At 36.4% G+C, this 14,717-nt stretch overlaps 1 protein-coding gene across 2 annotated transcripts in view; it reads left to right on the forward strand.

Moving 5' to 3' along the window:
- The first annotated feature begins 150 nt into the window (after nucleotides 1-150).
- LOC113502213 (voltage-dependent calcium channel subunit alpha-2/delta-4) overlaps nucleotides 151-14,717 on the forward strand; it is a 52,140-nt gene continuing 37,573 nt past the window's right edge. For both annotated transcript variants that reach the window (XM_026883669.1, XM_026883670.1), the window contains exons 1-2: nucleotides 151-459; nucleotides 12,673-12,754. In XM_026883669.1, the coding sequence (XP_026739470.1) occupies nucleotides 353-459; nucleotides 12,673-12,754 (189 nt within the window). In that variant the 5' untranslated portion in view covers nucleotides 151-352. The remainder of the gene's footprint in view (nucleotides 460-12,672; nucleotides 12,755-14,717) is intronic.

The raw sequence follows: 14,717 nt of genomic DNA on the forward strand, positions 1-14,717 counted from the left end.
TAAATCTCAGTAATAAGTAGTAGGCCGCTGCGTTATTGGGCGTATGATTCGCGCGCAGCGTCAGTGCGGGCGCGGGGGTGAGGCGCCGGGGCGGGGGCGCGCGGGGAGCGGGGCGCGGGTCGCGGCGCGCGCGGGTCTGGCGCGCGACACGCTTGTCCTCGCCTGCGGCCCGCCCGCACGACACCGGCTCCGGTCCCTAACCTGACCGACACAACCACTCGATGACTCATGCACAAACGTACGCCCCTTGGTGACACTGTCGGGAGAGTGTAGTGCGAACGGTGTGTTGTTCCATGCAGAAGCGGTCAGTGCTGTGTCGGTTGTCGTGTGCCCTTGTCATGTGGGGAGTGAGATGGTGCTGATGGGCAGCATGTGTCCGCGAAGGCCGCTGGGCCTGCTCCTCGCGCTGCTCGCAGCCGCCGCGCTCGCCAACCAGCTCGAGGATATCCCGCACAATGAGTAAGTAATGGCTAGCTCTCGAGATAACCTAGCGGTGACCAACGAAGGCTGCTATCCGTGGTATACGTAACATCGCATCTTCTAACATAGAGAAAATAATGCTTAACGTTTTAGATAATGTCTGCGGCATGCAGATTACGGTTTATCTCTACACCTACAACCATCTTAACAAAACAAAGCTATTACTTGATAGTGATTCCATCACGAATACATTTAATGGTTCACAGATCAAGTAAACAGAGCCATTGGCTTTGATTTATTCGAAGTTGTCTTTAATTACTCAATATTATTTTCGGGGTTGGTAATTTCCAATCACGGGTGAACTTTCTGTAGCTTCTGTTTAAATTGATAAATACTTAACACTGATGACCAGGAACACGAGCTTTTAAACTTTTGTCTGTGATGTAATTCCTTTTAACATTGCGCATTTATTGTGTTTAACCGTAGGCAAAGCAATATGTTGCAGAAACGATTTAGATTACGTTAAAGTTTCTTACATATGTATGTTACAAGAAATAAAGAAAATTGAGACGCATCACAAGTGATACCTAATATTACCTACGACTAAACTTGATTTATGTACATCATAATTGACATTAATTTATAGATTTTGTATTTAGATTCACACCATCGATCATTTCGATATTGCTAATACTGGAACGCATTTATAAATCTTACAGAAAATAGTAAGAGTTATGTTACTATTTAGTATTTACCGTTTTGCACAATACTTTTCCAATAGAAGTTATGATAACCACCCGACTAATTCTGAGAAATCTTAAACCTTTATTTATTAATATAAATTATTAAATATTTTATAGTAAATCTCACCTCCTTTTATTATAATTCTGCGTTGAGCTGCCCATTAATCTTATTATTTTCACCTGTTGCCAAAATTTTCGCGCCATTTTTGCACTGATATCTCATTGAAATGATGGGAAGGTAACGAGCCAGTTTATTTTAACCTCGGTTAAATTTTGAATGAACCGGTACTTAACTTTGAAATTTTACTTTTGAAAGATAAACCGGCTCTACCTTAATCGGTTTGTTTGATTAAAACTTATATTAAAATGTTATTACTTATTTCATGCTGTTAAAATTCGCAATGATTTCAAAACACTGACTATTTTTGTCAACGTCTATTCTATATTCAAATATTTGGTTTTTTTCTTAATTTCGTTATTGGAGTTCAGATCTACAAAAGACGATTCTACCGTTACTTCATGTATAGATACTTAAACGCTTCATTGGTTTGCTATCAAAATTCTAATCAACAAAGATCTTCAATGCTGTCGATGACTGCAACATCCGGTATTTTTGTACCATTAGCATGATCGAACCATTCGCAAATAGAATCCATAATTATTAAACTATTGCGTCATCTTTAAACGAACAATTTCGCAAAACAGTAGCAACGATACAATGAAATTAGAAATATCCACATTAACTGTCGGTCTTGACGTAAATATGTGTTCATTTTTTGCTATCCTGCAATCGTAGCCATAGTTTATCATAGTTCGATAAACTTTGACTAACTATAGGTAAAGCTATCACACTTTCAATCTTTATCGTTTTTTTTTAATAAGGATTGGTTTTGAAAATATAATAAAAACCACTAGCACTAAAAACTTTTTAATTTTGACCTTATTAAGAATTTAATTAATAACTTCTGGAAGGATGTAATGTTTTCCTTAAAGCTGTTGTTGGATATTCAAATAAAAAAATTAAAGAAATATTTTCGGAATTCAAATCTTGTTCAAATTGAAAATTATGGCGTGACCTTTATCACGCTTGGGTAAATTAATTACTGTCAAAACACAGGTAAAACAATTAATTGATAACTGAAACAGAGTTATATAAAATATGTAGGTTGGTAAATAATGTAAGTACCTTTATTCTGCCTCATAGGATTATAACAGGGAAAAGGCTGCTGATTGCTTGGGTATTATTTTTTAGACGAAGATAGCCGAGTTCTTGACATTGAGGGTTTTGCCCACAAAACTTTAATGATACGTGGCAAAGGTATTATATGAATATCATAGGTCACCCATCAAACTTATGACAGTGTGCTTCCTTGTTTAAAAAGTACCTTTTCACAGACAAACGGACAGATAGATTAATAATAGAGTTCTGTTTCTAACCATTGAGTACAGAACCCTAAATACAGTTTAGATAGTCATTTGTGTCAAAGTAAGGATTGTCAATCATTGACAACCCTCCTACTGTTAAAGGAAAAGGATTGTCCTTATTCAGAGAACGAACGAACTTTGATCACTGTGCTTTCGAACAGCAGTTTTGTAAGTGTTTTTTACAAAATGTTTAATGTGTGACAACATCAACAAACGTTTTGAAATCTTTAAAAAGTCACAATAGCAACTTTAATGATTACTGTAGAAAAATACTTCCCATATGACGTGGTCAAATATGGTGTTTCTGGCATAATATGTATATGCTTAATACATAACCGTACAACTTAATTGTCTCGCCTGCAAAAAGCCTCCATAAAAGCTTTGGTTAACTTTAAATTGGTGACTATTAAAATGTAATAAAGGTTTTAATGGGTTTAACCAGAAACTTAATAAATCCACAGCACTTAATTGGATTGGCATACGTTAAAATGCAGTTCATTTATTGGCAGAAAAGTTACTTGTAGGGTAAAAACAGATTACTACTTACTAAAGTGATTTTTAATATATATATTTAAAATAAAATTTAAAAATAGAAAAGAAATAAAGTGTCCTGTTTGGAATGACCGGTGCAGATAAACGAGAAGAAAAAAATGCAACGGAATCAAAATGATACTAGATATCGATAAAGTTGCACAAAGCCTTGCACTGCAGTATGTAGGGCAGCTAGAGCGTGATCCGCATCACTAAGCAGCTTATTGACAGGCAATTACAGAACGATATTCGCACGCCCCCCCCCCTGCCCCCTCCGCCCGGAGACCTCACCCCCTCCCTCGCCCTGCTTACTCTTCCGCTACTTAGATGAATTTCAGTAATGACGTTTCGTCGTCACAACCGCCGCGATTTGCTAAACGAAAAAGTTCACAAGTGACAGTTAAGAGTTCCCCAAGATGGATCAATTCGTGATAAATGGAGCCTCTACCGAGCCACTCATACAATGGCGCGGTTGTAAAAACTTTGAATTAATAACGAGAAGTACTGGCGAAAGTCGTTCCGAATCCGCGCTGATTAAATGTATAAGGTAGCTCCATTAGGCTGTTACGGTGCGTTAGGTTCGTTCTATTTGTAAATGGATTTTACTGTATGATAATTAAACAGGATGTTAGACTTTATTGACGATTCATTGCCTTCTTTACTGAAAGTAATACATACCTTTGGTTGTTAAATAAAGCTGATCGTATTCAGGGGAAGGTAAGAAAAAACTTTTGGAATATGCTCTATTAGTAGACCACTGCAGCTATCTGCCGCTGAATGAAAGAAAAAAAATCAGAAAACGAATAATCAACTAAAAATTTAGAACGTACTGAACATATTTTCACTTATAAGTCTGCAGCCACAAGCAGCATCATATAATTCCTTGATTCCTCTTTATACCGAAGTATAACACAAGTTTTAGTACATAAGAACATGGCAATATTGCGGCCTTATTAAGCAATTCCAAAACTGCCTTATTGTTAATTTCCCATAATAATATGCTTATCCAATATATCTAATTACGTCTATAACTAACTTATTTTCGTTCTACATTATGAAGTCAATTTGAAACCATCATTACACCTAATGGGGGTTCGTTTATGAGTGTGAACGAAGGCGGTAATTTCATTCAATTTTCCCACACGTCGAAGCGAAAAAATATTTTTACATTAAGAGTAAAAAATATTAACGCAATTTACACTGTTAATTAAACATACAATCGAATTGAAATCTCATTTTGGAAATATGTAAGAGGTTACCTTTTTCAATTTGTAATTCTTCAAGTCAGATCAAGATCCTACGATCTCAACTAAAAATTGTAAGTAGTAGAAACATTACAGTTAAGGCTAATTACTAATGACTGCGCGGATAGTCGAGTGGTTGAGGTAACCAGGCCTAACGCACGGAGCGCGACGTGTCGCGGGTTTGTCCCCATGTAGGAAAAACATTTGTATGTTTCACGACTGCTTGTTCACGGTTATTGTGCATGTGACTTGAATGGTTGGTAGACACCTGAATTCCTCAACGAATTTTTTGATAATAAAGAATATATTGAACTTTTACGATCTACCCAGCAGGATACAAATTATTAATCATTAAAACTCAAATTATCAATTACAAATTATTATTGATAAATCATAAATCAATTTACTACACAATAATTAAATAATCCATTGATGCTGAATTAAAGGTTAAGGGAAACAACAACATCATCATCAGGCCATATTTGTCCACTGCTGGACATATGCCTAACCAATGAACGTGAATTTGAAATGCTATAAGTAAAAAAATCAATATTGCGTAACAGCAAATATAATAGAAACAAAAAATATAGGTACCAAGCAGGATTAAACTAAAGTTACGTTCAAAATAAGCCTCTGAAATAGCTCATTTTCCAGACAAAAACGCTGCCTTATAAATCGTTTAAAAATTAAACCACCGCGATCACTTAATCTTATCTGTTCACTTTTTACATAGATTATTAATGAAATCAAGCGAGCGACCATAATTACTGTTCGTGGAGCTTTTTATAGCGATTGTTATCATACGTTTTAATGGTCGCATGTTAGCTCGTCATCTATTACATTACTTACTAATCCTTTCCTGTTATTAAATAAAGTGATGATAAACAGATAGTTGTCCGTATTGATTTAGATTTCATAAAAAGATATTGAACTTTTTGTAATTACAAAATAGCTGCAAAACTTATATATAAAATGTAGCAAAAGTTTAGCAAAGTTGGACTCACGGTCGCCATAAAAGCTGAGTCAATATGTGGGTAACAAAAAACAAATTCGCCATTACCATTTCAGCATTTGGTACTAGTAGGTATAATTTATTAAAGCCCAAAAATTACAAAGAGTCTTCTTCTTCTAGTACCTATGTACACATCTTCACTCGCACGTCAAGTCAACAAACAAAATAACGAACGAAACAAAAAGATATCAAGACACTTAACTCAAAGCAAAATATGCATTTTGAGCGTTCAAAGAACTCAAAGATAGAGAGAATGTGTTCATCATAATTGTGGGTCTCTCGACTGCGAATATAAGGACACACACACACACATGCTTAATGCATACAACATACTCGTACATGTTGCTTGCAAAGCGCCGTATGTAGACTAGACTTGGGGATTAAATAAATCCGTAAAGCAAATAGTTCCTAGCTGCAAGCGCTGGCAGCCTCTACGTTATTGCGATCTTTAAACTCTACATGCCTCGGGCGATATTAAATTACAAGGTGTCTTCTAGCATCTCTCTTTGGATTTTTCAGAGCTAGTGAAGAGGCATCACTAACGTGTAGATACTCGTTGAATATGTGGTTGTGAGTTTGCGATGTTTTGTAGTAAAGAGATATATGATGGTATTCCTTCTCTATTCTGTAAGAAAAAATTAGAAGGTAACATTACAAGCATTATAATAAGTAAATTTGCATAAATAATAAACATCGAAATATTACACTTGGATTTTGATTTGATTATTGATTCGAATCTATGTTATTTTACTAATTTTAAAAACGACTCCCGCCTTCAAGATTCTAATCCTTGTATCGTAGGTGTATCGCAAACGTTCAAGTCCCGTCCTACGAGGGGATCGAACCTGCGGCACGTCGTCGGGCGTAGTGGTTTGGGTGTGGTGACCGCAACCACTCTGCTATCCGTGCAATTTGACTGAATCAGATCTGTCTTTTACATGTAGTAGGTATTCATATTATTTATAAATTATCGAATACCGGTGGTCTTGACGACAACCGGTATTCGATAATTTATTATAATTAATTTTGAATTAAAAAAAAATTCCAACGGAAATCATTAAAACTGTCGAGTCTCCGTTCTTGGTAGATCTTGACCGCAGCAGACAGTGAGGGCTTGTAAGCAACATGTGGGTAGCTGCAATATCCGGTGACACGCTCCATTGCGGCGCCAAGCCGACGCTGTAAACAATAGCCTTATATGAGATACGGCCATGGTTCAGCGGATCGCGATGCAGGCGTGTTGATGCAGCTTTTAGCACTGTTATATAGTACAGAGGCATTCACGTGGCTGTGAGCTTGCTCCCAGAATGTAGTGTCAATGCTGAATGCGTGCCTCTCACGCCTATGAATGATTAACGATTTGGGTTAAGCGTTTTAATGCACGGAAGTTACTGTAGTACACAAAATGGAACCATACATAGTATTTGGGCTGAGTGCAGTATGGAAGGAGTCATTTTTTACTTTGTATTACTTTATTGGCCTAGCCTGCGCGATAGCTTCAATTGATAAAGTTACTTTTTTGAATAGCTTAGTGGCAAGAATATTGGCCAATACATTTTTAACACTGTCTTTAACACTGTTACGGCTATTTCTTCGGCTCGTATCCCGAAATATTTGGTTAGCATTCTAAATCAAGCTCCAAGCCTATCTAAATAGACAAGCCGATAAATAAGCTTATTTCATTTAGCAAAAATATGCCAGAAAACCACCTGCAGTAACCACGGGTATGAGAGTGATCGTAACAAAAGTTATGTGAAAATAAAAAGAAAGTAAAATAGTTGTCACGCAATAAAACTGGAAATTGTGAAGACAGACGCCAACTGATGACACTCTTAAGAACTGGCATAAACCGCAAAAATCTTATTTATCTATTGAAATAAAAGTATGGTTTATTGTTTGTTACTTATACTAGGTTTATTCAACGCTTGATTTTTATAATAATATTGCATTATTTTATAGCTTTTATAGTCATTAAACTAATACTAGTCTTCTTCTTACAGTCTTGGCTATTTGATTTAAAGTTATGTTAAGTGAGAACTGTAAGCATAATAAGGATAACTCAACAGAACTACATTAAACAAAAAAAATCCTCTTTTAAAATTTCAGTTAAAACAATTTTATCTGCCACCGGCGCGGCGTGAAGATTTAGCTGAAACGGTACGGTTTCATAATACTCAATTTAGTCCAAACCTCTTTTTAACTTACGGGAATATTATTAGAAAGTTCCATTAAAACTTCTATTTTAGTTTGAAACTGACTAAAAAAAGGCCCGCACAACTTGGAACTGTTTTTGTTAAACTTTTTGTAGTGTTTCTGTCTGGTTATTTAAGATTTATTTATGTCAAACTTACTTAATTTATTCCCGATTCGCGACTGAAATTTTTCAATCAGAGGATTCAATTAAAACCTGACAGATATTTCTTGAAAATATTGTCAAATGACAAAATTATTCTTCTGACAAATGCTTTTTGCCGCTTAAAAATCAGCTCTCTTCTTATTCAACGTTTTAAATGAAAATGGAAATAAAATGTCAATTAAAAGATGCTTTAGTCTGCGCCTATAATATCTTATCTAGTCGATTAACGTATGCTGCTAATTTAATCCACAAAATTTCTCGAAACCTACTACTTAGACTCAGCTGAACAAATCTATTCCCACACAAAATGTCAGGCAAACTATAAATGCAACTTAAAAAAGGTTTTTGACGGCTTAAAGATAAACAAGTATGAATAACCCAAATAAGTATTTTGATTTAATTTCAGTAAAAAAAGGAACTAAAACGAATTAACATCTTATTAAAAACATTGACTGCACTATTTATTCACCAAGAAAATCTGCATCCGAATACCTGTGAAAAGCGTACATTATTGCTATAATAATAAATCCTAGGACAACTCACACACGGTTATCTGATCCCAAGCTAAGCAGAGCTTGTGTTATGGTAACCAGACAACTGATAAATTTACTTATATATTTCTAAGTACATATATTATAGATAAGCTATGATTTGATGGTGATTGTTTATCACAAAGGCTGTAACAATTTACGTGAAATAATAGGTAAGCAAGTCATTTAGCGGTGACACGCGAGGCCTGCCGCTACAAATACGGAGCACGGGGACTGTGGAAACATGATTTCTGCGAAATTACTATTTGATGGATTGCGCCAAACATGCGTCAACTAGAAACCGAACGTATTGATAGGGATGCTCATGACTCATCAATCTGGCCTCGTTCGTTTAAAATGATAATTTTGGTATGAAGGTTATATGTGTATGTGTATGTGCACCATTGATTTGTGATTAAATGGTTGTTAAATTAATTATTTTTTAATAAATAACTAAAACGCACAGTTTACGAAACAGTGTACTTTGGGTTAAATTTAAAGTTCAGGTTTTAAAGGTAATTTATTAATATTATTTAATAAAACATATTCTCAATGCGTACTAAAAAAACCTAGTTAATGGTATTTATTAAACCACAAACCAAAATCACTAATTAAAATACCTAATCAAGTCCAAGCTTACAAATTTCAATCGCCACTCCATTAATTTACTGTTCTGAATAAGCGTAGACTATTTGATCAAGCGGCGTAGGCTCGTAGCAGCGCTCGTAGCATTCAATTTACTACGCCGATTCACCATTTCTGGTTAAAGATGTAGCATTTCGGTTGCATTTTGAGTGTTTTTTACGCTTTTATTTTATTCTTTTCTTTTGATTTGATTTATTATTTATGATGACTAATGGCTTCATAGTTTCTGTATAGTTTATGAACTACAATGCATTAGTCGCTGCTCACTATAGATTCAAATCATAATAACGGATAAATTATCCTTATGGATACATAAATGATTACTTGATAATCATCTTATTAGGGCAAAGTTTAAGGATCAAGGACAACCAGAGACGCACTCAAGCTTTAAGAACAAATTACATGCATTGTTAATATATCGCAGCTCAACAATGATCTGGATGTATGATAAATCCGTTTGATTTGTTATTTTATATCCCATTAAAACCAGCAATTGATTGAAAGCATTATATCTAAATATCCGGGCCTATCTATGATTTGCCGGCACCACATGCGGTATCAACGTTTTAGTTAAATTTATTGACTAGCTGGACTAAATAACAGTTTCATCGGATTTCAATAAACATTAAGCCAATTACATTAAACCTAGTGAATATTCTCCGAATTTAGGTTACAGTACGGCTTTACAACATAGCCACATTAAACGTGATTAATAAATACAAATCGTAAAAAAATAATTGAGACATAAATGAGACGTTTGTCAATTAAATTGGTTTTTATAGGCGTTGGTGTGTGCCGCGGGCGGCGTACAAACAGGCAAATGAAACTAGTTATGATCTGTTTCCACAACGTAAATATTTGCAGAGCGGCACGCGGCGCGGGGCACATGTCAAAGGCGCCGGCTCCGGTATTGATCTACAGCGGGGCGGAGGGTGTCGTAGCCGGGGCGGGGGACGTGGGGGGGGGGCGCGGGCGCGGGGCCCGGCCGCGTACTACGGAGCCTGCCTTACGTAAGGGTGCAGCGCGTCTGACACCCTGTCTACTAGCACTCGCCGACGCTGATTAATAAAACAACCGCTATCGACTTACTGCAACTGAGATGTCATGCCATTTGAAACTATTATAAAGTTTTAACGAAGCTATCACTTAATACGATCGTTTAACTAACTTGGGATTAGCTGTTTACGATATTCGCGACCTATTTAATACTGCCGGCAGAACTCGGGAACCGGGGAGCGGCACTCTCATGAGAGTCGTTCATTTCAGTGACACCATCTTTTCTTATAATTATAATAAATTAAATTGTGTTCTGTACAACCCACCCTAATTAACGAGCAATCATAAATTACATAAGTAATTTAAAAGGTCGCTTTGATGTTGCCTATTTTACCGGTTCAATTTTCCAACGTTTCACTAAGTCAAAGTATTTTAAACAGAAATTTGTCATACGCAAAGGAATGATATTAAATTCAGGTGAAACGAAAATCGGTTTACCCCGCTTTGGCCGACGAAACCCTATGCTCAGCGCCAGGGTTAAACCGATTACAGTAACAAGATATTTTAAGCGGATCACTGCAGTGTTAAGACCCTTTCCTCCATTTCGGAAACTAATCGTTTAGTTTTATTAGAAATGCCAAAAAATACTTATAAATAATGTCATGCTATTTGTTTTTCAAAGGGTAACCAAAAGCAAAATAACTGGAAATCATCCAAACACAAATACACAGTGATAAAGGCAGAGAATATTTTCTTTTAATATTCTTAGATTTTGTAATGGTACGATCGAAGATTAATAAAAGCAACCAAAATGTAGGCATAACAGTCTTAAAAAGTGATTTGGTCAGGGACGGCCCGGCGCTGCCGGCTGCGTGCCGCACACCTGCCGGCCGGCGAAACGAACATTTTAAATAATTCTAAATTCCGAACCGGTGCCAGCGACGGCCGAACTTGGGCCGAACAATGCCCGCGAAACATTCCCTGATTGCTAATGAGGACATTGTGGAACAACTTGAATTAAACGAAACGGAATAAGGAAATAAGAACGAAGTTTTGCCAAAAAATTCGCTCGACCGTACTCTTCTTTTACATTTTCTTTATTATTACTTATGTTATCAGCAAAATCTTTAAAAGCGTATAAAAGGACGTGATACGGTAAAAGAGAAATGAATAAAAGAAGGCGAAGGGTAGGGCCGAAGACATTGGGAACGACTTCCAAGACGTTTTGATAAAGTATACAAAAATCATTCCATTAGTATCTACGGGAAAATCAAGCTTTATTACTCTCTTTCTACAGACTTTGTCTAAATCGATAAATGGAACCTTACATTTAAACGTACTAGGGAAACCCGCGGATATATATAGCTGCTTGCTTCTATTTCTCAAGTTTTATCCGGATAAAAAGTACTTTATGTGATATTCCAGGTAATAAAATGTATGTCTACCAAACCCTTACCGTTTGGGATGATTGATTAATGGTGATCCTTCCGATACAAAAATCAAACTAAGGTACAACTTCATATGTAACTTAAAGACGAGGTACAGAATATAAGCGAGGTAGCTGAAGATTAAACGACAGAACTTATTCTAATCTGCGTCGTCTGGCAGGCGGTGACGGCGACGCTGACGTATACTATAAAGAACGTACTACTTAGTATAAAGTACTCGTACTTCATCTCGGTGCAGCGCAGTCTCCATCAATTTCTCATCACAGGACAGGGATTATCCATAGATAGACTGGTTTAAGCCCCACTAAATGTAAGGAAAAAGCACTTTTAATATGTATAAAGATCGGAATTTCCTTCGCGTAAATTGGATTTTTTAAGTCAGCTCTTAGAATTTTAATCCGAAAATATTTAAAGAGTTTTATCGTTGAAATAGCTTTGAGGTGGCGTTTTCATATTTGGGATAGTTTTAAAGTTATATGCTCGTAAATTATTTTGGTTATCGGAATTACGAAAATGTAAATAAGCGTGGTTTATGCTTTTTATATGTTTGAGCTGAATTTTATTGTAGTTTATCGGAATTTGGGTTAATTATTGAAAAACAATTTATTACCAATTTTATATGGCTATAAAGTTTTGTTATTAGCCACTATTAATCACTCATTGTTATTACTCTGAGGTGTAAATGTGCAACATTTGTAACGTCTTATTACTACCATTTAGACTTAGAACTTAGAACGGACAGTAAGCTCTGTCTAAATGGGTATATGTACGTACATTTCAGCCTTCTTAATCAACCGACCGTGTACTTCAATACACGCGCAAAAGATAATGTACTGCATTCAATTCTCTTCCAAGCAATTTCTTTAAAAGTAAATTCATGAGAAATTTCACTTAAAAAGGGGCACTCAGAAGAGGTTATATTAATGTAACACATTTCGAATGTCGACCCGACGCCAGGTATCGGGGGTACCATTAATTAAATCGATCTCATCCTGTAACAATGATGGCTGACATTTGTACGCGTGTTGCGACAAATACACCTTGTACGAGTGTACGAGTGAAAAGATCGTTGTAAGGAATAAGGGGTGGTTGGCGAACTGGAAAAAAATGCTTAACCTGTTTCCTTGATCACATTTACTTCCCCGTCACAGACTTATGATGAATGTATAATTTTGCTCGGCGAACCCCGCGAATTGATCGCTCCATCATTCCGTACTTTTTCTTTTTTCAATTTGCGAGCTAACCTTAATTTGTGCCGATAATATTATCTGAATGTTTTACCACATTTTCGGTTCGTTGAATTACTATTATTTTTGTTGCAGAGTCAAAAACTGGGCGTTAAAATTTGGCGTGGACTTATGGGAGTTTGGGAGGCATTTCACTAAAATGAATCAGATACAAAATGTAAGTACTACATAATATTAGTTTATTCTTATTTCAGAAACAGTCTCTACGCGCTTTAGGTGGAACACTTCCTTCCTTTTATTTAAAACATTCCAAGCTTTTCCTCGAAAAATGCAAACGTCACAATACCAGCATTCATAGTAAAAGCCGCACGTAAAATCTGAGTGAAAACAAAAAGTTTCCATTTCCCGAGAGTCGTGCGTTAAAGGTACGTGTGATGTTTCCCTCTTGAAGGCGGCGAGAGAGCGTGTAGCAAGTAAGCCGGATCGCCGGTCCGACGCGTTCGTACAAAAACTACGAGAGAGCTACGGTGGTGCCCCCTGGCTCCCCATGGCTCCTCCGCGCCCGCTAGTGCCTCCTAGCGCCCCCTAGCGCCCGGGGCCCGCGACCTAGTTACGTGTCCGACCAGAGATAGGGATAGAGCGGCGACTGTTACTAAAGCATGGTATTACTCACTTATCGATGCATCTTGATCGCTTAATGGTTTCAATTAGTTTCCTATTTGTAATGCTCATTATGGGGGCTTTTTTCGGTAGCCTCATTAAACCCTCTATATATTTTATAGAAAAAATATAAAAGTTGATTCGAAAACCTTGAATACCCGAGATGGATGACACAGATTCAAGTAAATTATGTTACATGTTTCTCAATAATAATTAAGTTTACAGAATTAAAAAAGTAATCCAAAAATTTTACAGGTTTTCGTGTGAGAATGTCATAACCCCTTAAAAACATATTTATTAGACTTTATATGCTTTAAATTAGCTTAACAATTCAGTCGTAATTCTTAATTTTATATTCATAAATTGATGTTTACGATTTAACTTAACATTTTGGGCATTTTATTATAAACGTAACTATTTTATCCATACCTTTTCATTTTTATAAATAATGTGAGTATTTTTACTAATAATAGTCGAAATTATTATGCTACACACTGCATTTAGAAAATAAATCACCTTATTTTTTTACGCGCTCTATGTACATATATCCACTTAGTTATGAGAAGGATACGAAACCTGTATCAAGAAGCTTCTTTGTAATATTTATTTAGTCTAGACACCATTGAGTTTATGAGCCGCGCTAAACTACCCGTCATTTAATTATAAGAATATACATACTTGTGGTGTAATATCTTGGAAGACCAATTTTATATCCATGTAAAAAAATACACTGAAATACGTGATTAAAGGTAACCCATTCGAACAATGGGACAAGGATGTGTCCGGCAGAGGAGTACGAATATGCTTAGCGAGGGATGTGTTTGTCAAGAACTAATAGAATTGCTACATTTACCTCGCCTCGGTCAGTGCAGCTCTGGTGGAAACGGCTCAGCAGAAATTAGGCGAAAGATAAGCGCAAGGCATGTGTTATAAGAAGTGTGTATAGCGAGGTTTGCGACATACTCTACCTCTCAGTCCACGTACGGCGGTTGTAGCAACGCACGTGCATTTTCACAGCTCCGCTACGCATCCTATGACACATTCCCCTCGCACATCTCTGGTTTAAACGTATCCTCAGTATGAAAGATCTCTTTTGTAACTGGGTGTTATTTATTTTATGACTTTGTACGACTAGAAGAAAGTACATTTGAAAACTGGGACCATATATATGAATACTGTGATCAGAGGATCGTGTGAGTGTGATATATATTTTTAAATATCTTCGTCTCAAGAGCTTCAATTTATCCTTTATAATATTAGTAGTTTAAGAGGGTTATATAAGTGCTCGCATTGTGATTACGTATAGCAGCTATAATAAAACAATCAAAATTCTGTGTAGATCGCGCCCGTCCAAGTAATATGATGTTTCTCGAGAAACTTGGGCATCGCAACTTATTCAATATTAGCGGGCTGATCGACCGCCACCCCCTACGCTATCACTTTAATAAATCATTTATATTATTAACTTTCTTATTTATTATCTTCGTATAGTTGTTCATTGCGGTTTCACTTGTCTAGTG

This window comes from Trichoplusia ni, chromosome 16 (assembly GCF_003590095.1).
Source record: "Trichoplusia ni isolate ovarian cell line Hi5 chromosome 16, tn1, whole genome shotgun sequence".
Lineage (NCBI taxonomy): Eukaryota > Metazoa > Arthropoda > Insecta > Lepidoptera > Noctuidae > Trichoplusia > Trichoplusia ni.